This window comes from Perca fluviatilis, chromosome 20, assembly GCF_010015445.1.
Source record: "Perca fluviatilis chromosome 20, GENO_Pfluv_1.0, whole genome shotgun sequence".
In the NCBI taxonomy this organism is placed as follows: Eukaryota; Metazoa; Chordata; class Actinopteri; order Perciformes; family Percidae; genus Perca; species Perca fluviatilis.
Genome location: NC_053131.1, coordinates 29,870,019 through 29,898,005, shown reverse-complemented (window position 1 = coordinate 29,898,005; position 27,987 = coordinate 29,870,019). Strand labels below are relative to the sequence as shown.

Here is a 27,987-nt window from a genome sequence, read left to right as displayed (position 1 = left end):
GTGTGTGTGTGTGTGTGTGTGTGTGTGTGTGTGTGTGTGTGTGTGTGTGTGTGTGTGTGAGTGTGAGTGTGAGTGTGAGTGTGTGTTTTTCATAGCAATAAATGATGTTGGCTCATTGTGGCTCATTTCTACACATTTGTGATCAAGACCAACACCAAGGCTGAGTGATTTAATACATAACTAACAAGGTTGAATAGAAAATCTAATTTTTACACCGATTCCCAAGCACAGCAAAAAGTTAAAAATAATTTGACTGTCATAATTTAAATACTGTTAATCATAATGGTTGAAATGATCACAGGATAACAGGCAAAGGAAGCATCATGAATAAGGCCCCACATGTCCGAGAAAGAACTCTTAAAATAAGAGAAAAAAAAAAAAAAAAAAGTATATATATATATATATTTTCCAGGTCCATATTTTCGTCTCACTAAGAATTGTGACGACAGGAAAAAGAGATTAGTGTTGTATAAATGTCACTGTTACAAAAACATTATGAACCGGTCAGGCACCAACCAAGATCACTTTGTTGAGGGGTTTTCTCCCTTTAAGGACAGTCAAGACACTAAAAGTTGAAATTGCATGTATTTTACCATTAACAGGTCAACACATTGTTAAAAAATGCTGATTATGTGCCAAGTATCTGCTCTCTCTGCAGCACAACGGGAGTATTAGGGTCAATGTTAAGAAAAACTCATTCTGAGATTCCAGAAAAAATAAGTCGTAATGTTATGAGAATAAAGCTAGATTTGCAAGAAATAGTAAGAAAAGTAAAATATAACCACCTTTTCCCTGAAATATTATGACTTTGTTCTTTAAATAAGACTTTTTTCTAGTGAAATCACAACCTTATTCCCAAATTTGTAGGAATGTTTGTTGTAAAATTCCACCGTTATTTGGTAATATTATGACTTGTCTGTCATTTCCTTGTCAGACTTTTTCTCCAAAATCTTGTAATATCATGGTTTTGTTTTCATAGAATTATGAATTCATATGAAAATATTAGGACTTTTTATTGTAAAATGAGAACTTTATATTTTAATATTTTCTCATAAAATTACAACTTTATCTCATAACATTTCAACTCTCAAAATCTCAGATGAGTTATCTCCTAACAGAGGCCCGACTACTCGATCGCAACTCTCACGCAGCAGTTCAGCTTCCAGTTTGTTGAATCTCTATAAATGTGTACGCCATTGTCACTCTATGACTGGTGTGTAAATGTGTGTGTGTGTGTTATCAGCGCAGCCAGGAGCAGGGCACCCACTGGGGTTCAGTGTCCAGTTTGTTGATGAGTCGTAGCAGCTCGTTGTAGGCTTTGTCCTGGTCCAGGTTGACGATGACGGCGTCAAACAGGTGACCGCAGCTCTGTTCCATCTCCCGGGCTTTCTCAATGATGTCCCGCAGCTCCTCGGGCTGTCCAACACACACACACACACACACACACACACACACACACACACACACACACACACACACACACACACACACACACACACACACACACACACACACACACACACACACACACACACAATTGAGACAAACTAGAGATGTAAACACCAGTGATATTAATCTTTGAGCGAGTGTAAACAGGCGGTGAAGCAAATGAGACTGGAACCTTGGGGTTTTTGTTGTCTTTAGTCAACAGGGCTCGGAGTCTTTCCTGGGAGGGCGGAGCTATGAAGATGATGTAGGGCTTTAAGTCCGAACTCCTCAGCACCTTTAAAGCCTGTACACATGTTCACAAAGGTAAGGATTCAAACACGAACCTTTTAAAAGTAAACATTTATTTTATTTTTTTAAAAACACCTGGACCCTATTTTCCCATGCATTGGTGTCCAATTGACTTATGTGAACAAAAATCTTTGAAATTATTTCTGTATTCATCGAGAACGCTATAACCGGCAGCTGCGAACCAGGCTGCAATGTAATCACTAAAAGTGCGGTTTTTCTTCACTGACAGGTATTATAATTTGAAGGGTCTGACACCAATATGGAAGGGATCCCTACAGAGATAGACCTTTAAAAAGTAAGATCCTTTTTGTGTAACCAGAAACAGCCCAAAATCACCATCGGCAAACTTACCAGACTCCATTTAAATAATAAAATACTTCTAGCCTGTACAGAGCAAACATATTTATACAAATAAATGGGTGAATTAAGGGTGTATTTCAACCAAATCAGAGAAGAATCAAGACGGGTTGTGATTAGTCTGGTTTCTGTCCATTTGAATAATGTGTATTTTAAAATGATAAAATTACTGTTTCTTTTAAATGGAGTCTGGTGGGTTTGGGGATAGCAATTTTGGGACTGTTTCATGGTAAACAAAAAGGATATTACTTTGAAAACAAAAAAGGTCTAGCTTGTTTCGCGCTGCCAACCCAGTCTTGCTTAATGCTGGACCAATTTCAAAGATTGTTGTTCCCATCTGTCAATTGGACACAACCAACTTGGGAAAATAGGGTCTATGTTAATAAAACAAAAGTTACCCTTTAACCGGTTATCTGTAGTGGAAAGATACTCTCTCCACTCACTGTACCACCCCGCTCAGTCAATGTGTGTGTACATACCTGGGTGTGCAGACAGAGCACACAGATTTTTCCAGTGTTGATGACCTGTCTCACTGAATCTGTACTTGTCCCGTACAGGTTCTTCTCAAAATCACCAGACTCGATAAGCTTTCCTGGGAAAAACACAGTTTCATTGACAGATGTCATTTCATCACACTAGGACCAGATCCAAGACATCCAAGATGTATTATTTTGAAAAAAGTTATGTCACTGACAACTGGTGTGATGGACTAGGTTAGCTACAGTTCCACGGACCTTAAACGCTTAATAATATTTGCAACTGTTGTCACAGGAACATTTTGGAGATGCTCATCTAGCCTTTACCTTTACCATGCTTGTATATTATTTTCTTTCCCATCTCTTCAGACGCCTCTCTCCTTTGCTTTAAAAAGTAGTGTAGACTACTGTTCTGAATTTAAATAGGCTGAATTACTGATTACAATATTAGAGACGTGTGATACTAATTAAAGAAACTTCTATGTTAAATTAATACTTACATATCGTTCTAAATCAATTATTAATTTAGGTTTTCTAAGGATTGCCAACAAATTTTTCCAGGCCATTTTAGAATATCATTGTAGAATAAGCAATAATTCATCTCTTTTAGTAGTTTCTTTGCTTCTCTGCTTTATTCTATGACATATGAAAGGCCAGGAGGTATACATGACAAAATAGCTTTTAATGTCACCTTACAGGAGGAATGAAGCATTATTTCAACGAGCTGTTCAACGAGTATTCACAAACATAAAACCATACCTGCTGCCATTTCTGCCTCAAAGGTCTGACGAGACACAAAGTGGTAATCTCGACCACTCAGCTCGCCATCTCGACGGCTCCGTGTGGTGTCTATAACATACACAGGTCAGTATATCACGACACATAAAGCGTATACTGTATGATGTTGTGTGTGTATATGAATGTGTGTGTGTGTGTGTGTGTGTGTGTGTGTGTGTGTGTGTGTGTGTGTGTGTGTGTGTGTGTGTCTTACAGGGTACAGCTCCAGCGAACCGTTCTGGTTGACTGTTGAGAAGTCTCTGTCGGAGCTCTACCTGCCCACAGCTGGCTGGACCAATCAGTGCAATCGGCCGCTTCCTATTAGCCGGCTGGTGGTACAGTGCCATCTCCTCATAGGTGAGAATCTCCTCGTTATCAATATCTGGGCAAATGGAAAGGAAAAACCAAATGAAAAAATTTTAATATGGTCCAAAGGAAAAATGGTTACAAGACAGGCTAGAGGATAACAAAGAGAACTAGTTTCTATTATTTGCTTGGAAAAACAGTACTATATTTAGACTCTGTGAATGGTAATATTTTATTCTGGTCAGGGTCTTATGTAAGCAGAGCAAACACTTCCTATTATATACACTCAGGTGTCCAACTGATCTCTATACTGGAGCATGTCATATCTATTATTTCCTTTACACTAAGGTGCATTTGATCATATAGCAACTTTTCAATGACGATACTAAAATAAGGACTATAATACTGTTTGGAGAAATATTTTGTCCATTAGAATCATAAATGTGATACCCATTCATGCCTAATTTAGTTATGTTTGTTCACAGTTGGTCATCCATGTCTACACTTTCATGCAGATGCTTGACTACAAGTACTAGCCATTTATATGCACATGAAAGTTGTGCCCCAGTGGCATTTGATGAAATGCTGGTGAGAGTCACAGAAAGAGAGAGCGTCATACCATCATTCCTGTGAGTGTTGTACAGCAGCTTCTTTCTCTTCCTCTTGTTCTTCTTTGCACACCACAGCTTCCCTGTAAACAAGCAGACAACTTTAAAACACACCTTCGAGCTGCATTTACTGTATAGGAACATACACACACAAATAATAGATAATAATAGATAGATATAGATAGTATTTTTTTTTTTTAATAATAATAGATTAAATATATATATAGATATATATATAGATAGATAGATAATATTATAGATAGATATTATCTATCTATCTATCTATCTATCTATCTATCTATCTATCCACATACATACACACATACATATATACATCTATACATATATATATCTATATCTCTATATCTATATAACATATAATACATATATATATATATATATATATATATATATATACATATATATATATATATATATATATATATATATATATATATATATATATATACACACACACACACACACACACACACACACACACACACACACACACACACACACACACACACACACACACACACACACACACACACACACACACACACACACACACACACACACACACACACACACACGTTATGTTATTTCAGCATGAGAAATCTAGCCCAAGTTTATACTATGAACAATGTACATCACGCTATAATCCAACTAGAACCTTAAACTGGTTATTCACAGTCATCAGGTTATAGTGTAGAGAGCAGAGCAACGGACCAGACTTCTCCGGCTCCTTGTCTTCTTCTATGGTCTGTTTCATGGCTTCTCTCTGCTGCTGGAAACTCTTCCCTGTGGAAGAAATGAGAATATGAGAGAAAACAAGCATATCATATTATTATCATCATCATCATCATCATCATCATCATCATCATCATCATCATCATATTATGCAACTAGGGGAGAGACACAAGTTTATGCAGTCGAGTGCCATAGCCAAACATCTTGTGCAATTTCCCGCAAGAGTTTGAATGAGCAGTCTTCAAATGCTCTAACAAAAGGAGAGAAAAAAACGAATGGACAGACGGAGGGAAGTACCTGGTACCAGTCCCGCTAGTGGCTGGTTATCCTCATCTCCGTCCCTGTAAGCCTGCCACCAGTTGGGGTCTGACTGGCTGATAATGTGGAGAATATCTCCTTTCTGAAAAGACAAGCCCAGCTCTCTGCACGGCACATAGGGGTCATCTGACGGGTCATAGTCGAAATGTGCCTTCACGTGGATCTGAAGAGAAAGAAGAAAGATTACATTTCCAACGGGAAAAAAAACCATTATGTAAATGCAGGCTGATCTCATTGGATGGTTGTAGATCATAAGTGTTTAGAAAAGGGTCTGATATTAATTTGATGAATGTTTATTTTATTAGGGTCTGTTTTTAGAGCCCTCAAGTGTTCCCAGCTCAGCACTCACCACGGACTCTTTGACAGGAGGAGGTCTGCTCTGAGTGCTGGGAATAAGCACAAAGGTCAGGAGGCCGTGCATGTCCGCCTGACACACACACACACACACACACACACACACACACACACACACACACACACACACACACACACACACACACACACACACACACACACACACACACACACACACACACACACACACACACACACACACACACACACACACAGACACACACACACACACACACACACACACACACACACACACACACACACAAAAGAGAGAAAGGGAAAAGCATTTATTTATCAGCTTCAAAGGAAACTATTCTACAAATAATCATCTTAACACAAATATCTTTATTTCAAACAATTTAAAAAAAAGAAAAAGAAAGAAAATGAATTTAAAAAAAAAGAAAAAAGTATCCTTACAAGAATATCAAATACTTGGTTGACATCTTTTCCTCGGATCTCTATGCCATTTATCTCCAGTATTTCATCTCCTTCTGATAAAAGTCCACTCCGTTCAGCTGCTCCGCCTCGAACAATACGACTGATCACTACACTTTCCATTTCATTACGAACAGTTGCCCCCTACAGAACACACACAGAAATGCAGTGGAATGATGGACAAACATGGATAGGATGACTGCAAACCTGTGTTATATACGGCATATTATTTACAGTATATCAGCCCCAGGAAAGGAAAAAGCTGGTACTTAATCAGATTATTTACAAACACATGATGAAATAGTGCGCTTTACAGAACAAATGTATTTGTTTGAAAGCTAAAATTATGTGTTAGGATGTCAGCTCTCCATATAACTGCCTTTTCGCTGATTTTGAGTGAGTGTTAGTCTTACCAGTGGTATGTCTTGGGCTTTCTCTATGCGAACCATCTTGACAGTCTCTCCTCCCCACTGGGTCATTGTTTCTCCTTGGGCGGGCAGCGGCTCAGGCTGCATTTCCATCTCTGCTATGCTGTCATGGGCCACGAGCAATGACTGCAACACACACACACACACACACACACACACACACACACACACACACACACACACACACACACACACACACACACACACACACACACACACACACACACACACACACACACACACACACACACACACACACACACTTTAGCTATAGGATTAGAGCAATGACAGTCACTACAGGATTCTTTTGTTTATTTGCTAATAAAGCTGTGTGCGTGTGTGTGTGTCTACCTACCTGGATGTGTGTGTCTGACAGCAGGCTGTGGAGTTCGAGTCCTTCTTTGTTCTGACTTGACTGGATGAGATTCCTAGCCTGGAACCATAGCAACATAAAACATTATAGATGAGAATCACCAGAAATAGTACTATTGCAATAATATATTATAACCGTAGCAAATGCAGACATTTCTGAACACAAGTCATTTTTGCTATAATTGATTAATTGTGGTACTGCCCAACCAAATAATTATGGGTTCATGTAAAGCTTGGCTCAGATTACAAGGAATTGAGAGTTTACTTTATTCTCTATTCACAATCGAAAGAGTAATCTGGTCTGGGCTTTTGGTCTGTATCAATGTCAGTAACAGTAACAGAGGATCTGATAATGTGAGGGGGTTACAAACAAGATCTGAACTCTCCTGAAGAGCTGCAGAACACACATTTAAAACTAAAGTTGGATAAAATCTGGTAGTTAACATCAAGGAAGAAGAAAGGAGTTTTGAAATGACAACTATGAGGAAACAACAGGTTGGAATATCAATGTATTTGATAGGCAAGATGTAGCAAAGGCTTGTTAAAGTGTGGCAGGACCACTTCTGTTCTAAATTATATATCGTCTGCTATCCACTAATATTGTCATGTCATAATGTGTGAAGAAAATCTGTGAAAGTTGTCCCCAATTTCAAAATGGGGAAGGATTTCAATCTGCAACTGGCCAAATATGATCTAAAGCTAAGTGAGAAGACAAACTATGGTTAAGGTATTTTGAGTGCCTTAAATCGCCCTGCCCACGAAGGTGTGCAGCATAAGTAAAACGTTTTTAAACATGAAGTTACCTCGCTTAAACCCTAATCCTGCTTCGTAGTACAGGCCACTGATGTCTTCTGGTAGTATAACCCATAAAAAAATCCAACTTTACAGAGTTAGATTCTCTACTTTGCTTTAAACATTGTTGTCAGTCCAACAGCTTTAGCGGTCTGTTTCTGATGAATGAACTCAAATTTGAGCTGAAGCTGTCATTGGTATCATTCATTAAATAAACAGGCTGTTGTTTAGAAATATGATTACAAAATAAAAGAGTTGGCTGACAGGAATGTGTCTATGTGTGTGTGCATGCACATACTGTAGGCACCCATGTTTGAGCTCTAATTGATGCTGAACAGAGCTGCTCTGTCTCCAACCTCGTTATTACATTACACACTCGCTGACCTGGACTGTCACTGTGTGTGTGTGTGTGTGTGTGTGTGTGTGTGTGTTTGTATATGTGTGTGTGTGTGTGTGTGTGTGTGTGTGTGTGTGTGTGTGTGTGTGTGTGTGTGTGTGTGTGTGTGTGTAACAAAATTGTCAAGGAATGACAATTGAACATTTTAAGATAAAATAAATTTGAATATACCTCCATGGCCAGCTGAAGTGCCTGTTGTGTGTGTGGGTATGGAGGAGAGGGTCTGTGCATGCTGGTGGCCACCGCATTATGGATCTTCAGCGCTGATTGGAAGTCAGACTAAAAGGAGAAAAAAAAAGAGAAAAGAAAAACAGCAGGTTCTGTCATTCAACTCAACTGGAGCTCACACATTAAGTATACATGTCCCCCCTTTCACATCACTATACCTATATTACCTGTATGTACATTGTTTAGAAGTGAAATGTTCCTACTTGTGTTACTATGTATCACTGACTGATGAAACAAGTGTTTCATTTATATAATTTTCATGAAAGCTTTTGCTGTTTCCACAATGCTGGTGTCCACTAGGGCTTTCTCAGTAGAAAAAAAAACAATCATCATCATTTACAGTTCTTTTGGAAAACACAGAAGAACAGGGCAGTTAGGGTGAGCATTACGAACTAACCAACCATGACTGAACAAAGACATTTTGCCCACCTCACTGCTAATCAAACTAAAACTGAAAATGCAATAGATACAACGGTTCTGGACACAACAGACTTTATCAGAGTTTAAGAAGAATTATGGTTCTCTAAGTGCTCTAAAAGCCCAGGGAAATGCCTGGATAGTTGTTTCAACATTGTTTTTTTCAAGCGTAGAATAACAGCAGATTTAATTTTCGCTTGTTGTCAAAAGTTCTGCTCCTGTGGCAGTCACCCTAGCGTGATTTAGCATTGTACAGAGGCCCCACTTCTGGGTTCAATTTTTCCAAAAGCATATCAAAAATGCACATTATATTATATCACAAATATCAGAAGGTACTCTTATGAATTTTCTGGGTATTTTCATCACCTACATGTACGAATATTGATTTCATGTGGAGTATTGAATCAATATTGAATAGTATCGAAATCTAATAGTGAGGTTCTTGCCAATAAACAGCCCTATTATTTTCTGTCATGTATATAATGTTACAATATCTGATGTTCATACTTAATGTAGTCAAAGCTTCAAATAATGCTGCAAACGTATGTAAAAGTCATCCCTGAGAGCAAAAACCTCAAATTTCAGACTGTTGTGAACATTTCCAACAGTTTTTTCTACTAGCGGCTCAAGCGTTCGTCAACTCATGCCGGATTTCTTTATATGGTCATCTGCTCCAGGCAGGTTACTGGAGTGTTTACATCACATACACTGCTACGTGTAGCTACGTGCTAATATCAGGGAAACCTGTAATCTTGGTTGCAGTTGTCGTTAACGTCAGCCCAGTTTCAGATCACATTCCTGCTGGAACATGTTTTTGGTTGGTTTGATTTTTCACGGTAGAAAGTGGCGCTATACTCAATTACAGTCATTCCAATGCTACATGTAGCTACATGCTAACCTCCCGGAAACCTTTAATCTTTGTCGCCGATGTTGTTTATTTCTCCCCAATTTTGGATCACGTTGACAATAACACATGGATTCAAAACTCTCTCCATCTACTTCCCTTTATGTTACCTTGTTTAGTAGTGCAAGAACCAGCTCTATGTCATTCTGACTCTGCTGGTCAGACAGGCAGCCTCGGACCTGCTTCAGTGACAGCAGCAACTCCTCCAACTCTGCAAAAAACAACACATGCACTCATATTAATAACCTTTGACTATTACATATCAACCTTCACATAAGAAAAGACGGTAAAAGGGCTTAACAAAAGAGATTTACTTTACTATCAGATAGGGATCGAGCAATATGTTTTTTCAGGGCTGAACTGACATTTGCAACCGATATATACATTTGCAGTAAAAATGTATGTATATGAACTACACTGCAGACTGAAGTCTCAAATAACGGTGACAAACAGAGTGACGGCTGACTCATAAACGGGACCAGCGTTGTTTGAATGTGCATCGTAGGTCTGCGTTGTACAGTAAGGTGTATGAAATGTCTATCGTCACTGCGCAGCATTTTTATAAACTATGATAATCTGGTCAAAACTTTGTGTTTTTGCAATATCAGCGTAGAGTACTGTAATGTTTATTGCAACATCAGTTGTATCTGCTGTTGTGCGTTCGAAACAAAACTCTGCTCGCTCAGAGGAGCAGCTTTCACCGTCAGAGGCACACTATCCTTGAGTGGTGTTGACAGGCTATTACTCATGATGTGTAACCAATCGGGTAGTGCTGTGGGCGGGACATTGAGTGAGACTACAGAGTGGTAACTGCACACAGACGGAGGTGGCTGCGTCAGAGCCAAAGTAGCGCATCTATTATATTATTATTATATTTACTTTCATAGGTGTGATTGGCATAGGACAAAAAAGCAGGAAAATATACGGCGCACCCATGATAAGGCGACAGCACCCCCCGGTCCAGGGCATGCTCCCCTGGAAGAAAATTTTAAATATTCCATATTTTAAAGCATCAATCTGATGCATTTTGAGATGCATTTTTTGCCAACCAACAGTGTAATATTTCAATATGCACTAATTAAAGTTAATTTGACTGGCAAAACAGTTAAAGTCCTTCTGACATTACACAATAATAAAAGTCATAATTTTTAAAAACGTTTTGGATCAATATTTACTTCTTCCAACCATATGTTAAAAAAAGAGTCAATGTGGATTTATATATTGCAATAATATCATAATCCTACAATGAATCATTGTGAAAACTAAACTTTACTACTTTGGCCAGGTCATCATCAAACAACTAATAGTGGCTAAGACCTTACTATTTGAGAATATACTGATTTTTGTTCGTTTCTCCAAAGGAAAAATGTCATTAGCACCACATAATAAAATTAACTGTTTTAGTTGAAAAGGAAGCTACAGAAATTGTGGCCAAGGTATTGTATATATACAATTTCACATGATCATATGTTTTACTGCAGTTTTTTTTTAACTATTTGTCTTAGTCATTGTCACGTTTAACCCTTGTGTTGTATTGCCTTGTCCTTCCGGGTCAAAATTGAAAATTCACTTTTTTAGCGCTTTTTTCTGGCCTGTTTGTCGCTTTTTTTTTTCTTTTTTTTTAAAGGTTTTTGTCAAAAAAGCTTTCTTTATTCATGGTCAATAAACCGAATTTATGACATTAAACCTATTTTTTTAGGTAAAAAAGCAGAAATTATTAATTATTTTGACTAAGAGTTAAGATCAGAGGATGTTGAGTGGATCACAGACTGGTGTATGTTAAAGTTTAGTCAGGATACTGTTTTAAAACCATTTCATTTTTTTTTAAATGCTATAAAATTAAATATAACAAACCAAAATTCAATGCAAGTTACCATTAATTTTACCTGCATATAACGTTGTATGGAACCCATAAAACATATCCATGCATCCATGATAACTTTCTGCAATTTGGTTGAAACATGTTTTTTTATATAAAAAACTTTTTCAAAAGGGTCAAACACAAGTGTTGAAAGTCCATATACCTTGAGGATACTCAGAAACATGTAGCTATTTACCACTTCAAAAAAATTGATGTTGGAACGTGAGGACGCTGACGTGAATATCGCCGCTTCACAAGCCGTGAAATTGATATTTTGTTGTGTTTTCTAGTAAATTAAGTACCCTAAGTTTTAGATTAGGTGTTAGTCAGTTTTTTTGCGGATTTACGAGAGTCATTTTCAGGTCGGAAAAGCCGGATTTATCCGGAAGAATCACACCCCTGTACTTTATTGGTAATCGGATTTAAAAAAAGAACAATTCCAATAATAGAAATGCTGAATATTGCAATTGATAATCGATCAATGCTTATTATCAGATGATGGCAGAAGAGAGCCTGCTTGTCCTGGTTTAAGATTAATGTGTGTGAGAGAGACTGCATCTAATTTCTTAGTCAAGACTTTAGTTCTACATTGTGTCTTCCCACAGTGTGTGTCAACATTACCACCCCTAACAAAGTTTTAATTAAATCGCCCTCAAGAGCCACTCATGTCCTTCTATCCTTCCTTGAGAAATTCCCTCCCTAATGGCAGACATGTCCTCCTTACATTCCTTCCTTCCCAGACAGCTTTGTGTCAGACCATCTCTTTACGTTCACCCTCCACCGATCCACGATTTATACATTTTTAACTTCCCTCTCACCTCTTTGTTCTTTCCTATCAGAGCTTCACTACATCAATGATCTGCAATTCTACTCTCCTTTGCCTCCTTGTGTGTGTGTGTGTGTGTGTGTGTGTGTGTGTGTGTGTGTGTGTGTGTGTGTGTGTGTGTGTGTGTGTGTGTGTGTGTGTGTGTTTTACCCAGCAGTGCATGTGTGTGCTGGTTGCTGAGTGCTGGCTGCTCTGATGTGTATGAGTCTTGCAGGAATGTGGGGTTGTCGATGCCGATGTGGGGATGCTGCGAAAGCTTCCTGAGTCTGAGCGAGGTGTTTAGGTCCAACTGCCGACCCTCCTCCTCTCTACGACGACGAAGATCCTCCTGCACAAACAAATAAATGCATCATAGGTAGAAACAAAAATTGAATATATGAATGGACAGAAACAAAAACTCCAAACTTAGATTTTCTATGCGATATGAGGTTTTTTAAGGCGCTCATTCTTAGTCGATGTCTTCTATCATCCAGTTATCTAGTTTGATGCACTGTTGACATCATAAGGCTTAATTCCTTTACAAAAGCTAATTCTTACATTGAATAATCTGCCAATCTATAACCAAGATTACTTTGCTATCAAACATTTAAGTATAACAAAAATAGCCAACCGCAAAAATGACAGCATTTCTCCATGGAAATGAGTAGTTTCATTTTTTCTTATTTAAAAATAGGCTAACCCTGGACCCATTCTTGTTGACATGTGATTGGTTTATTGATTGGTCACTTTTAGCCAGTGGTAAATTTAAGTATCCCATCTTCAAACTTGGCATTAAATAAAAGAACACTTCTCTGTATCAGGTGTGGTGATGGCACAGTGGATATGACACGTGCCTTTGGTGTGGGAGACCTGGGTTTGATTCCCACTGCGATACATCAACCAATGTGACACATATAGCAATTGTTAAGTCGCTTTGGATAAAAGCGTCAGCTAAATGACATGTAATTTATCTTTTTTTTTCCCAGGACGCTGAGGCGATGGGAAAGATTGTAGCCGAGCCCTCTCACCCCTGACACAAACTCTTTGAACCCCACCACTCTGGCAGGAGGCTGCGGTGCATCAGGACCAAAACCTCACGCCATAAAAACAGTTTCTTCCCCTCAGCAGTCAGCCTCAACAACAAGGCCCCAGAGTTAGTAGATTAATTTAGTATAATTGGTATTTTAAAGAAATGAGCATCTAAAAAGGCTGGGGGGCACAAATATGCTCCTGTACTTGGTTACATTCCATGACTACTATAAGCTCTTGTGAAGTCAGCTAGTGCAAAGATATGCAGACTATGCTGGCACTGCGTAGTGACTGTGACATAGTACAATGGTCTTTTATTTGCACTCTTTTTGTCGGTTTCCATTCTACTTTTGCTTACTTTGCTTTTGCTTACTATTTGAAAGCAATGTTAGCAGCCTTGGTTGTTCTTAAAACGCTTTATGAATAAATTTGACTTGCGTGTTTTTTGTCGCAGCTTTACTGTTGAGTAAAATAAGCACAAGTAAAAAGGGTGTGTGTCTATGTGTGTGTGTGTGTACATACCTGGTGCTGTCGTATCCTCTCCAGCTGCGCAGAACGTCGGAGCGGTAGCGTTCGACTTCCCAGCTCTCCGGGACAGTCGACAGCCATTTCCCTGTGCTGCTGTCCTCCCCTTAGCTCTTCATCTCCTCCTCCTCCTCCCTCCCCAGCAACATGGCCGTTCAGATGGGAGGTTGTCATCCCGCACACACTCCAAGAGTCAAAAGTGGGTGTGTTTGTGTGGACTGCAGGGATGTTAAGGTATGTATGTCTATATATCAGGCAAGTCTAGGAGGGCAGCTCAGTAAACAGGGCGGCCATGATATCTTCACCTGTGGAAAAAGCAAGACATTATGTCATTAATCTAGTTGGTGACTGCATCCCAACATTCCTCCAACAACAAGGATTAGAAGACAGCAACAAAATAAGCGGGTGTGTCCTTCTTACACCCATACCATCAGACCCAGGGTCTCTTGAGCGGTGATTTTCAGGTATCTATTTACCTGTGGTCAACAGTCTGGTTACGAGTGGTCAAACACAGGGTGAATGAGTGTTCACTGTACCACTACAACACGTCATACTCGACACCAATGCTAAAAGCAAAACACACAACTTACTGGTCGACTGACTGATGATGTACTGGATAATTACTTTACTGGTTAACTTACTAACTGGTCATGTTTACTCTGGATAACATCTAACAGTTTACTTGTTTAGCGAGTGATCGTTTTACAGAGTCTCCTAACTAGTTTACTTACTGGTTTGTAAACAGACTGGATGACTGCTGGTTCACAAACTGACCTACTTAATGAGCAACTGGTGTACTGACTGACAGTAACCATGGAGTATAGCAGGCTGTGTTAGGGTGATTAACTGATTAATTGGTACACTGACTAACAGACCAGTTTAACACCACTACACATTCATGACACAGCCACTTTCTCTCCATCCAAGTCATTTTCTATATTTCTCTCTTAAGTAGTTCAGAGACGACAACGTCATCATAACAACACCCCCCCGCTCTTAACACTTAACCATGACAGCACAACAGCTTTGTCAGCAGCCGGGTGGTTACACACACACACACACACACACACACACACACACACACACACACACACACACACACACACACACACACACACACACACACACACACACACACACACACACACACACACACACACACACACACACACACACACACACACACACACACACACACACGTGGGAGGGAAGAGTGGGTGGATGAGAAAACAGAGGGAGGGACAAAAGAGGGCAAGCAAGGTAAGATGATTAACGCTAGCACCACCAGACGCTTTAGTGGTACTATAACTGCCAGACCGCGCACCAGAGTCTGTGTCCTTTGATTTGGCTGATGGGCCATTAATGCATCATCCCTCTCCATCTGTAGCGCTGCGTTATTCCTTATAGCAGCAAGGAGGGAGACAGACAGACAGACAGACAGACAGACACACAGACAGACACACAGACAGACACAGACACACAAAACTGGTATACTCTTAGCTGTGTAATATGTGCTATTTTTAAATTGTGCTATCTACTTTTGGAAAAATTCTTATTTTCATTCTGCCACCCGATACAGTAATAGTCCTAGAATAGTTGTTCAGTTCAGTACTCACAAAGTAGTGGAGATTATGTGAAAACCCGCAAATAAATCGCTTTTCATGAAAAGAAAAAAAACAAAACAGTTTGGTCCTATCTGATGATGCAGTGGGTTTTATTTTTGCAAGTAAACTAAAATAAACATAATCTTGCTGCAATGTTTTGCATTATCACATTTTGTCGAACGACAATAAGTCCCCCCGGCATTTATATTTGTCTCTCTAGCTCTCCCGTATGCCGTTCAGTTCAACAGTCTACACACAACCTGCCATCTGATCGTGCACATCCACACCATGTATTACAATTTGTAAGTTAGTGTTTTGTTCAAATGAGTTATATACAAAATATTTCTGATATTATTATACGGTATAGCACACACATCGGACTCCAGTGTCGGGACACAACTTTTAGAGTCAGACAGAAAGCGTAAGTATTACTTTCAACTCTGTTATTTAAACGATGAATACTGTGGGCCTACATACATTAGTGTGATTATAAGTGAATGTGAGTGAATATTGGCTGCAAATTAGTTTTTATGTTCCATTCATTGTCTCAATGCGCTGTACGGCCATTATGCAAATGGCTCAAATTCATCTGCTTCCGGCGGCTAAGGGGGTGAAAAACAACACCAAAACTCTGTTCATTTGGATTTCTAAATGTTTTTCTATCATGACAATATAGGAATGTGCAGAAAAGGCATTTGAATAAAAGTCAGGGCAGGAGGGAAACAAAGCCGTTTTGAAATATCAACGTCCAATGAGGTTGGCTCTGGCGGTTCTAGTGTTGAAGGGAGAGAGAGATAAAAACAAACAGGTGAGATGGATGGATGGCTTATCTTTCAGTGCCACAATAACAGCATGTTGATATGCTATCTCTTACCAGCAGGACACACACACACACACACACACACACACACACACACACACACACACACACAGACACACACACAAAAAAAAAAAAAAAAAAAAAAAAAAAAAAAAAAAAAAAAAAAAAAAAAAAAAAAAAAAATGATGAATGCCAGGCAGCCCTGGGAACAAAATTCCACTGATGGGGGAAGGGAGTGTGTCCCGTGTGTCTGAGAGTGAGCGATCAAAACACACTTTGCTTGCTTTCTCAGTATATTTTGCACTGATCATCGTGAAGCCTTGAAAGGTTGGACCCCATCAGCATCGACACAAACCCAGAGTCAACAGGAGCAGAGCAACACTGCTTTCATTTACTACTACTATTATATTTTGGGCTGTCCCCCAGGTGAAAGTTAACAATTGTTGGACACGTGGTGAAATCCAAATGACACGCTGAGGACCGATTAAGAGCTTTGCTACGCCAAAGACAATCTGCAGTGAAATTCTTGCAAGTGTTGTTTCTGAATACATTTGAAAAAGTATGCATATTTGTTTATATTAAGGTTACACCATAGAGCTGTGAATCACCAGAAGTTTATTGCACAACTGGACATGCCCTTTACTTGATTTGTACTGCAACCATGATTTTATCAAACACAACCCACACAGCGTGACTTGTAATGAACCTGGAAGATTGGTGTTATCGCACAGTGTATTAGGCCCTTACGACATCAGTGGAAAAAATTAACAAGGGTTTCGACATTTGGAATGGTAAACTTATTTGTCATTTGCCATTATTTTCATTATAAGTTGACAATAATAGGAACACATATCAGTAACAAGCTTGCACACCTCCTGGTTTTTCAGTGCTAAAGCTTTCTCTGGATGCCTTAGGTCAGGCAGACAAATATGTCTATCCCACCAGGAGACAGCAATGAAATCACTGAACAATCCTCCGGAAATTCATGTTTAACTACTTTAACCTTTATATTGCTTTCACTAAAAAGGCTGGGATATCGGCCTTTTATTAGTAATGAAACTCACTCCATTCACTTCTCATTTGGTGAACATGCAGTTTCTCTAAAATATCTGTGCATTATCAATTAACAATGCTACACCATGGAAAGCCCTCATTCTTTTTCCAAGTTTATTAATATGTGTATCTCTTGGTTTCCAGTGGATTTCCTCTAGCAGCAGGAGGAAAGGGTTAGGGTTAAAAGAAAGTTTGCTGATCCAGGACTTCGACTCCCTTCCAGATCAGCAAACTTAGTGTTGCAGCCGTTACACAGGTGAACGTATAGTGTGTATAGTTTGTCACTGATTAAATACTACAACTCCTCAAGACCCAAGCCAAGTTCCAGCGTGGACTAGCTCTTCTCATTTTAGGGACAAGCCGCTCCTCCAAGTTTTGCTTTAGTTGTCTCTCCCTCACTGCAACAGACAACCACTAAGCTTTATGCAAATAATTGCGCAATGAAGTCACCAGTATGCAATTCAGCGTTCTGCAATCCAGGTACACATATAATTTCAGCACAACCTGGGCTATCAGGATTTGAATGTGCAGGGCATGTCAAATAAAAGACAAAAATGTTATAGGACTATAAAAAAACAAAACATCCACGGCTGACTGAATGACCTGCAGCTCCGATACAAGGCCCTTTTGCTTTTATCAGGTTCGGGTTAGCTATTAGCTGAGCGAGCTGCCTTTCTCCTGACAACACTTCCTTCCCATTATTCTGTCAAAAAGTCAAATATGTAAATGCTTTAAACATTGCCAGTAGTTTTTCCGTAATCCTGCTGACAAACAATCAAACAAACGGACAAACCAAGCCTAAAAGATAACCTCCTTGGCGGAGGTAATATGTTGAATGCCTTTTGTAAGACTTGTATCGATAATTCTCAGTAGTTTTGTAGTTCATTAACCCTTTGCTGGTGAGCCAGAATGTTGATTTTGCTAACTTTGACTTATCCAGGAGGTGTCTTAACTGAATAAATGTATTTTCTCCCACTCAGAGATGGGCTCATTAAAATACTATTGCTCTACTGATGTGGAAAGCTAGCAGAAACAGATCCATGACCTACTTTGAGTAGTGATCCATACATTGTGACTGAAAGCGTTCTTCTGAAGATCACTGTTTCTGGCTGAATGTGCTGTAGATGCGGGAGAAAGGATGAGGCAGGGTTTGGTTTTGACATCCAGTTTAGCTGGAAAAGCCTGTGTTATTTCTGATGCAGACTTGCAGCCGTTTCTTATCTCGTCCCTCAGACCAGTGACTAGTTCAATAGGACCTGCTGGACTGCACACTGCTGAGCTACAACCCAACATGACGATCCCTCATACACACAACACCATCTGCTGCCATAGCTTACCCCCTGGTGTGCATGTATAAATGTGAGTGTGTGTGTGTGTGTGTGTGTGTGTGTGTGTGTGTGTGTGTGTGTGTGTGTGGGGAAATTAACACTAGCCAACCATCACATGCAGATGAGCAGAACAATCATACACCACCAATCATACCACGGAACTGCTAAAAAGGCAGACAGACTACCAACGAACATGTCTGATCTGCCCGAAATGTAACTGAATGTCTGACAGCCAGATTGCTGATCGTTCACTTCAATCAATCAGATGTCATGATCCCCCTCAAACTGCACATTATACGACAATGGTCCTGTCAGAAACTTGGCCCGATTCTGAAATTAGTCATGGACAATGCTGGGTTAAAATCAGGCTTAGGGCCCTATCTTGCACCCGGCGCAGCACAGCGCAAAGCCCGATAAAAGTGTCTTTGCTGATTTAAGACCGACGCAGTTGTCAATTTCCCGTCCAGCACCCACGTCGTTTAAATAGCAAATGCACCTGCGCCCATCTGTGCGCCCATGGGCGTGCTGGTCTTACAGGGAGGTGTGTTCAGGAGCATTCTTGGCGTATGGCTATCTTGAGGCAGCGGTAAATGATTGCGCCATTGACCAACAAAAACCTGGTCTAAAGTCAATAACGCAGCATTTCATTGTTATTTTAACAACGAATTAGTAAAATGTGCCTAGGCTTATGCACAGCGCGCTCACACTATGCTTGTTACACACACAAGGAGATTACAAATAAAAATATTACGGTGCAAATCCGCCATCATAATAGCAATGCGCCAAGGTCCAAACACGCCTGGCTTTTAAAAGGGAATTGGAGATGACACTCTGATTGGTTTATTGCATGTTACGCCCAAAACACACCTATGAATTAATGAAGACACTAAGTACAACCCTTTTAAACCAGGCGCCCGGCGCACGGACCCTTTTTTCCGCCGTCAAACTAGCAAAAGTGGATTTGGACACGCACCTGCGCCATGCGCTTAGATCGTTAAAATAGGGCCCTTAATCTGTACAACTTATGTAGTGTGAAAGCATTTTTTTTTGTGGTTTGGACTATCGAACCAAATACAAGAAGTTCTGGCAGGCTATCGTGGGGTTATAAGACCGGGGAAGCTCCTTTAAGGAATAGCTCAGTGCTAAGTGTGAACGTGAAAGAGAGTGACGGTAAATGTGTTCAGAGCAGACAGCTGTCGGCAATCAGAGCAGAGAATAAATTAGCAGTTTAACTGTTAAGTGGTAGTGAAGAGTAGGTTGCAGTCTGTCTCTGAATAAATGCTGTGGCTTCTCAAAACCCAAGTAAAGTTCCCGTGTCTTGCTTCTCCACAACGCAACAAAACTAAAAGATTTGCGGTAGCACGGGGAGAGCAGAAGTCAGAAAATAGTCCGACACCAGGGAGAGAATAGGAGAGGACGGGGAAGCCCGTCTACAAACCAATCAATTACAAGTATCGGGAGACGCGGCTCACGTACATGATGGCGACAGGACGTATGTCACGTATAGTTCTTTGGTGCGCTTGCATAACCGCAGTTTGAAAGCAAAACTAACTGGATCAAATGTATACAATGTAACAAAAACATGAACCTTGGGTCGGACTTTTAGGTGTGAAAAGGCCCTTAAAAACAAAAAAAAAAACATGATTTGACACAAAGAGTGAGTAAAGCAGCGTGTCTGTCTGTGTACTGTCAATGTCATCGGAAGAGGAGTAGAAGCAGAGCTGCCTCTTATCTTGTGACACACACACACACACACACACACACACACACACACACACACACACACACACACACACACACACACACACACACACACACACACACACACACACACACACACACACACACACACACACACACACACACACACACACTTAAAAAGGGCTGTACCACCCTGTACCAGACAAAGAGAAAAAGAGCCAAAACAAGGGAGAGAGGGGAATACAGACATACATTTTTATAAATGACGGAGTTGTGCCATCAAGCAGCATATCTTCACTGAAAATGTAGTAAGTGCCTCCTCAATTAATATAAAAACTGAGTGATTATGATCACTTGCTACACTTACGGCAATAGGTTATTGTATGGCCATGTAAGTATAAGCAGTAATGCAAAGGCAAAGCGCAGTATAGCCTATAAAACTACCAAATTTTGCCTGAATGTCAAATAACTATATGTTTAATATTCACCTCACTTTGATCTATCCAATTATACCCTTTGTTGTTGAATATAATTTGATGTTTACACTCTGTGTAAGAAAAACACAAAAAGCAGTTTTTCTCAGGTTTTGCAGATACTGCTCTTTGGCTTTCTATTAAAATATTTTAATTCATGATGTAAATTTACTAAGTTACTAATGCCCGTGACAAATATTTATTGTATCATCAGCCCTATGATTCGGAAAGGCTCCAAATTTTAAATGGGTTGGCCCATGTTATACCCTTCCTCCAAGTTTCATGACAATCGGGCCAGTAGTTTTCCCGTAACACCTGCTGAGGTAACAAACCAACAAATAAACTGACCCCAAAACAATCAAACAACAGCAACGAAGCATTCAAACACTGATATGGACATGCTTACCCTGGCAACGGTCAGCCCTACTGTTATTGGTTACTTGTTGTTTGAAAGCTTGTGTTTCACCGGGGGCCGGGCTTCTCCACACGAAGAGGAGCACAGGAGAGACAGGTGAAGTAAAGATAATGTCGTCCGTAGCCTACCGGTTCCAAACAGGCTCGGTCGTGAACAACTCGCTAACTTGAAAAGCGTTCTTTTTGGATTACGTTATATTTTGGCTTCTCTTTACAACTTCAAATTAAACTCAAGTTTTAATCACCATATTGAAACCTATGTATTAATGCTGTACTGTGTTTTCATGGTAGAAATGGATAAATTCATAGGCCATTTCAAGTCCGGCATTAGTGTATAGGGCATTTCAAATCAGAGAAAAAAAGATCGCAATTTAGATCCTCCCATTTAAGCAGATTGTGATATTTTGGCCACAACGCCCACTCCTATTTTGATGTAGCCTGGTTGACACCAGTAACCTGACTCCGCCAGATGGATTGCGTCGCATTTGCTCGGCATATCCATCTGGGAACTTAGCATTGGAGAACTTTTGGGAAGGGGCGAAAATACTGGTTAGCTGATTGGATAAACCATCTGTCTGTCTATCATAGGGCTGCTCGATTATGGAAAAAATAATAATCACGATTATTTTGGTCAATATTGAAATCCCGATTATTTAACACGATTACTCATTAACATTTGGATATAATGGATAGTGTCCAGGGTATAATCTGTTAGTGTCCTTTTATTTCACAGAAAGAGTCTTTGGATCAGAATAAAATCTGTTTTACTACTGTGAGTCTGTTCAGCTTTACGGATATCACACATAACGTTACACAGCTAATGAACAGTTCCACAGACATAACACAACGTGCAGCTCACATCACATGTTCACTCACTATGACCACTACTACTGGCATTACTAAACATTGTGCCAAAATATCAACAATAATGTCGCCGTCGGTGGGCTTATTTGCTAGTTAACCTTAGGAAAAATCCAGCACATAGACGGTACCTTAGAGTAACGTTACCTGAAACAGGTGATTTAACGTCCCTGCTCATTTACATACAGTTTAACAACAAAACTAAATGCTGAGGGAACATTACTATGTTTTTTCATGTCGTTTTTGAGCAGTATGCCTATGCCCCCCACTAAGCTGGAAAAAGTTTTAAACAGTAAGTGAATACAGGGTGCCGGGGAATACCTCTACTAAGGCGAGGGGCAAAGGCAGAGGGACCGCAGGGTTAGCTAACTAGCTGTTCCCAGACAACTGAGTTGGTTTTGCCTTTTTTTGCTCACCAAACGCTGCTGCCATCTTCACTCGCGCTGAGTTTTTAAATTCCAGCGGATGATATGCACACGACTTGCCTCCCTTCGGGAGGGGCGGATGTGCGCGTGCGATTATACTATTTTGGTGATCGTTGGGAGCCGAAATTGAAATTCAATTAATTGCACAGCCCTAGTCTATCACCACCTATAGTTGGTGATAGACGGGCCAAATCAACCAATCAGATCAACGAAGCGTATGGCAATACAACCACAAGCCAGGCTACCCCTGCTGCTGCAGGCAAAACATAGCTTGTTAGCTCAGCAAGCTAGCAGCATGTCGGTAAAGGATATTTGCCGTTTGTGTAACGAGAATTTACAAATAAAAGACACCATTTCAGGTTCCCGGTCCATATTCCAAAAGAAGGATTCAAGAGAAAAAAGCATTAGCGAGCGGCTAACAGAATTAGGGCTACTGCTGTCCAAAAATACTGGTTAGCTGATTGGATAAACCATCTGTCACCACCTACCACGCTTCTTACCCACGCTTCTCGTTGCATCACACCTAAACCCGCCTCAAAACAAACACTGATTGGTCGGTCGTTTGGCGAACGGCTCCAAATTTCCACTATCTCAAGATGCCAGACTGATCTGCGAGTGGAAAACTGGAGCTCGCGAGATCAGGACGGTCTCATGAGGCTATGACACCAGACCCTTCTCAGTTGTAACTTAGAGTGTTCCCATTTCCAAAGGGCCGTCACCAACGGACGCCGCTCAAATGCCTCTATCGATTGGGTAGTCCTTCAACCAATCAGACCAACGATCTGGATGATGTAGCAGCGACATCAACGGGTTGTTGTGCTTCGGTGCTTGCCTTCGCTGCGCTATATCGTCATAGTGTAAAGCCCGCCTCAACGGTTGTGACTGGTGCCTCGATTTGGAAGAATTGGAAATGGGCTTGAATGGGCTCTTGGCCATACGGACTTGCAGAGCAAATCTCAAATTTGCTGGAAGTTCGTCAGGGTTTTCCCAGGCTAATTATGATGCAATAAATTTGAGAATATGACATAAATGATGATATGATTTCAATAAGTTTTCGTCAGTGTCCTAAAAAAAATTAAATGTATCTAAATCCAGCTTCTTGAATGTGAATATGTTCTGGTTTCTTTTCACCTTTACAACAGTAAACTGAACATCTTTGAGCTGTGGACAAAACAAGACATTTGAGGATGTTGTCTTGGGCTTTGGAAAACACTGACCAATATTTTTTTTTTACCATTTTCTGATATTTTATAGACCAAACAACTTATTGATTAATCGGGGAAACAATAAACAGTTTAATAGACAATGAAAATAATTGTTAGGCTAGTTGCAGCCCTAGGTAAATGCCTGCTCTAATCTGGCTGTATGACCATCAGTCGGTTATATTGTTATTTTAAACATACCAACTGTTAAACTAAGTGTTAAACTGTTAAACTAACTAAGCGTTAATGTTAAACTCATGTTCATTTTTTGAATGGTGGAATATCCTCAGAAACAGCATTTCATTTTTACAATTAGTGATACCTAAAGTCAGGCAAAGTAGTCAAGCAAAGTAGTAAGAGGACTTGAATTACCACCCAACCTGTTGTTTCGGCTGACTGAGGCCCGTTTCACTGACAGCCCGAAACTGCTAACAAATGCCCAAAACAGCACACCAGAATTAAGCACTGACTAGCCACGGCCAGGGAGGAACCTTTATCTCAGGTATAGGACGACAATGGCCAGGTGACAGTATCAGCCACAGTTAGGGCTGTGCAATCAATCAAATTCTGATGGCGATTTCGATTTTGGCTCCTATCGATCATAAAAACAATGTTTTTTTTTTTTTAGGGCTGTACCGAATACCAGTTTTGGATCTTCGAAGCTTCGGTGCTTTTCAACAGCGAATATTCGAAGCTTCGGTGGCGGCCGCAGCGCCGGGGGAAACCAACATTTCCAAATCGCACCTAAAGGCTTTTTTTCACGGTAAAAGAGACAAGCGAGATGAAGCAACTGCTTTGTTGTTGCAGGACACAGTCCCCAGTTACTACAGTAGGCTACATTTTTACTGTTCGTCATTAACTGCCGTAGCCTATTCGCTAGTCACGTTATTTTCCATGAAAATTAAGTGCACATTTTTATCACGTGTAAATGGCGGATAAAAGCAGCTCGTTCTACTTATAGAACTCAGGTGATTTCTCAAGCTTGATGTGCTGTTGTGGTAGGCCAGTTTCAAATTGTATATCTGACACTCTGCCTTTGTCTTGTCCTCACTTAATTTAAAGTTCTCCCACACAGATGAAGTCTTCGGCATTTTTGTCTTCTTTTCGCTGAATCGTGACAGTAATGACGTTCAACTCATGGGCGTTTTAACTGGGGCATGTGACGTGACGTCCCAGTAAAATCTTAAAGTGTCCTATATTTCGCAGTAGATTCATTTAGATTGATAATAATGGGTAAAAAGGATAATACATTTTGTTTCTATTTTTTAATTTCCACAATGTCAAAGCAATGCATCTTAGCCCAAAATACAAGCTCAGGCATGCACTTCTGTCCATGCAAACTGCGCTGTTCTGCGCTCTAGCCAGAGAATACTCCGAACGAGGTTGGGTTGTCCATCCTATTAAAATGGCTAGGCTATATAAGAAAATTGTGAAAGAGAGTATTATAATTTCGAACATATTCAAGCGTGAATGAGAACCGTTTGGGCAGGTTGTGCAAAAAAAAAAATTCTAATCGAATACCAACCCACCGAACGAATATTCGAATATTCGGGTCCAGCCCTAGTTTTTTTGCACATTAAGTTTTGCAAGTAAACTCTTATTCTGTCTTGTGTTCTGAAGGGGAATTCAAAATGGAAAAGTTATTAAAAGGGAAATTTCCACTGTTGATTTGTTTCACTGTTAAGTTACTCAATGAGTAATTGTGTTAAATAGTCGTGATTTCAATATTGACCAAAATAATTGCAATCATGTTTTTTTTTTCCTTCCTTCATAATCACGCAGCCCTAGCCCCAGTGTAAGTCTAACCCTGATTTGGTGACACATTTTGATTTGGCAGCAGCCTAAATTTAGGTCCCAATCAGGTCAGAGAACCAGAGTGAGAATGAGAGTGAGAGAGTGATTGAGAGCATTCCAGAGAACAGAGGACTTCTGTATTTCGCTGGCTTGTGGCCCATTGTGCCTGTCCTCACCTCTCCGCTTCACTAGCTCACAGTGTGTGTACGTGTACGCGTGTGTCCGTAAAAGTCCGCTTTGACCCTATCACCATAGCGATGTGACCTCATACCTGCAGTAGAGACTATCTAAAAGGTCAGTTCGGAGTTTTGGTGCACCGTGCTGTTCACTTACTGTTCTATACAACTGTAGGTGATGAACCACATGCACCTGCAGCTCAGGCGCTATGCAGACAGACTTTAACCGAAAGGTACCTTCAGTTGGCTAGCTCAGTATTCCTACCACGTAACAAAAGCCTAATCCTATCCTATAAAAACCTATTCATTTTGTAGCACCCCATACTTCATGAAATATTATTTTTCATTGTATAAACTTGTGAAATGTGATACATGAAAAACGCTTCTAAGCTGCTGATAAAAGCAAAGTGAACACACACAAACTGGAACTCCTTCTATACTTTTTCATTTCATTCATTAAGTTAGGCTCAAGTCCAAACTTGTCAGTAACGTATCGACTAATAAGTATGCCACAATGCAACATAACAAAAACCCAACCCTTTTAGGTTAAACTCCCTACAGATACTGCACTCATTCTGTAACATTCAGAAGCAACATACAAACACTCACAATGGAAACAATACACACGCAAATGCTCAGTCTTTTCCACAGTATGTACTTTGAATCAACACCTATAAATATATAGATCCAAACTGTCAGTCAAAATGTCTCACTTTCACCAAAAAAAAATAATCATTGCAACAGCAGCGTGCTGGACAGGTTTGACATGTGACAAGCCCAGGTTTCAGTCAATTTTCAATGTCTACAATGCGGAAAGACAAAGACGATAAAGAATTGTATGCCACCACCTGGAATTCAATGCAAGATCAAATATGCAAACCGACCAATCACACATTTCACATGCCAAGTTTGTTGGAAAACTACAAGGGAAAACTAATGTTCCGATAACCACAAAACAGCTTTCATTTTTAATGTGAGTGGAGTTCAGTGTCTGATAGTGTTGACAACAACTTTATATAGTAGGGAGAAACTATGTTAGTTGTCATTAACAAAACTAGAATCCTAACGGTAGCATTGTAACTTTATTAGGATCATACGTGAAAGGACTAACGTTAAACTTAACGTTACCGTAACTTAACATTAACCAACGCTACGTGTTGAAATGTGTAGCTAGCGTTACAAAACGCAAAATACCGTTTTTTAAACACAGTCCTCTGTTGTAATTGTAGACAGTTACATTACGTCAACGTGTAATTTTACATTGTAAGTTAGAGTTTCTCTCTGTATTTGACAGGGCGGTGTGACAGCTAGCTAAGGGGAATTACTGTTTTGGGTAGCCAGTTCCACTATCAAAGTAACCCAGAAGTAACGTTAGCTGAGCTAAGGGCTAATTAGCTTCCTTTTCAGTAGAAATAAAGTGTCTTCAGTTGGTACAAACACTTAGCAACAGTTTAGCGATTAGCTATTATAACCAAAACTTACCTTATTTAGCAAGTGTGGGTTAATTTTACTTAACGTTATCAGGCTAATGTTAGCAGCTAACTAGCTAGCTTTCTGCTTCCTGCAGCACCTGTTGATAACAAAGCCGCTTCAGTCTAGACAGAAAACACTGGAATACTCACTCTGTTTCAGAGCCGTCCGCGCACTCCTTTAGCTGCTTAATCCAAGAGGGAACTCGCAATTAAGAGTTAGTTTTAACCCAACCAGTCGTAGTTCGGGTTCTAGTTTTCTAATTCACAGTTTCACTCTGACAGACGTGCTGCTCGTTTATCGGACACGGTAACGCAAACCTCTCTCTTCTTCTCCTCCTCCTCCCAGACTGTCATTTCCCACTCCAGACAGGGGGAGGAGACAACATACCACCAAGTAGATAAAACAATGATGCTGATTGGATACAGCGATGAAAGGAATCTTGTCTAAACCAATCAACCACCCTGCTACATCGGTGGAATGTAGCTAGCAAGTGAACGCTACAGTGGAAGTATTACTATTGATAAATTAGTATAAAAACAGAAGCCAAAATTAACCACAAACATGAGCAAAATTAAAAATGTATAGCTCATTTCATATGCATGACATTTTAGACTTTCGTTGAAGATAATTTAGATGTATTACATTTAAATTACATTACATCTTGTAAAATATTTAAATTAATATCTTGTCACCCTACAGTTCAGTTCTCATTCAAGGTTGGCCTTATAGGCCATTGTATATTGAATGTTCAGAAAAGGGGACATATATACTGACTATACGACAG

General features: G+C 40.0%; 1 protein-coding gene across 1 annotated transcript; it reads right to left on the bottom strand.

Moving 5' to 3' along the window:
- Positions 1-27,559, bottom strand: mpp5a (membrane protein, palmitoylated 5a (MAGUK p55 subfamily member 5)). Its single transcript, XM_039786525.1, has 17 exons — positions 27,353-27,559; positions 13,877-14,184; positions 12,497-12,674; positions 9,770-9,870; positions 8,282-8,389; positions 6,905-6,982; positions 6,535-6,675; positions 6,104-6,265; positions 5,682-5,759; positions 5,312-5,495; positions 4,994-5,065; positions 4,273-4,344; positions 3,562-3,729; positions 3,330-3,419; positions 2,574-2,686; positions 1,622-1,732; positions 1-1,416 (listed from the first exon to the last, which is right to left on the bottom strand). Exons 2-17 carry the CDS (start codon positions 14,051-14,053, stop codon positions 1,240-1,242), a joined length of 2,010 nt encoding a protein of 669 aa, XP_039642459.1. The 5' UTR covers positions 14,054-14,184; positions 27,353-27,559; the 3' UTR covers positions 1-1,239.
- Positions 27,560-27,987: the final 428 nt, after the last annotated feature.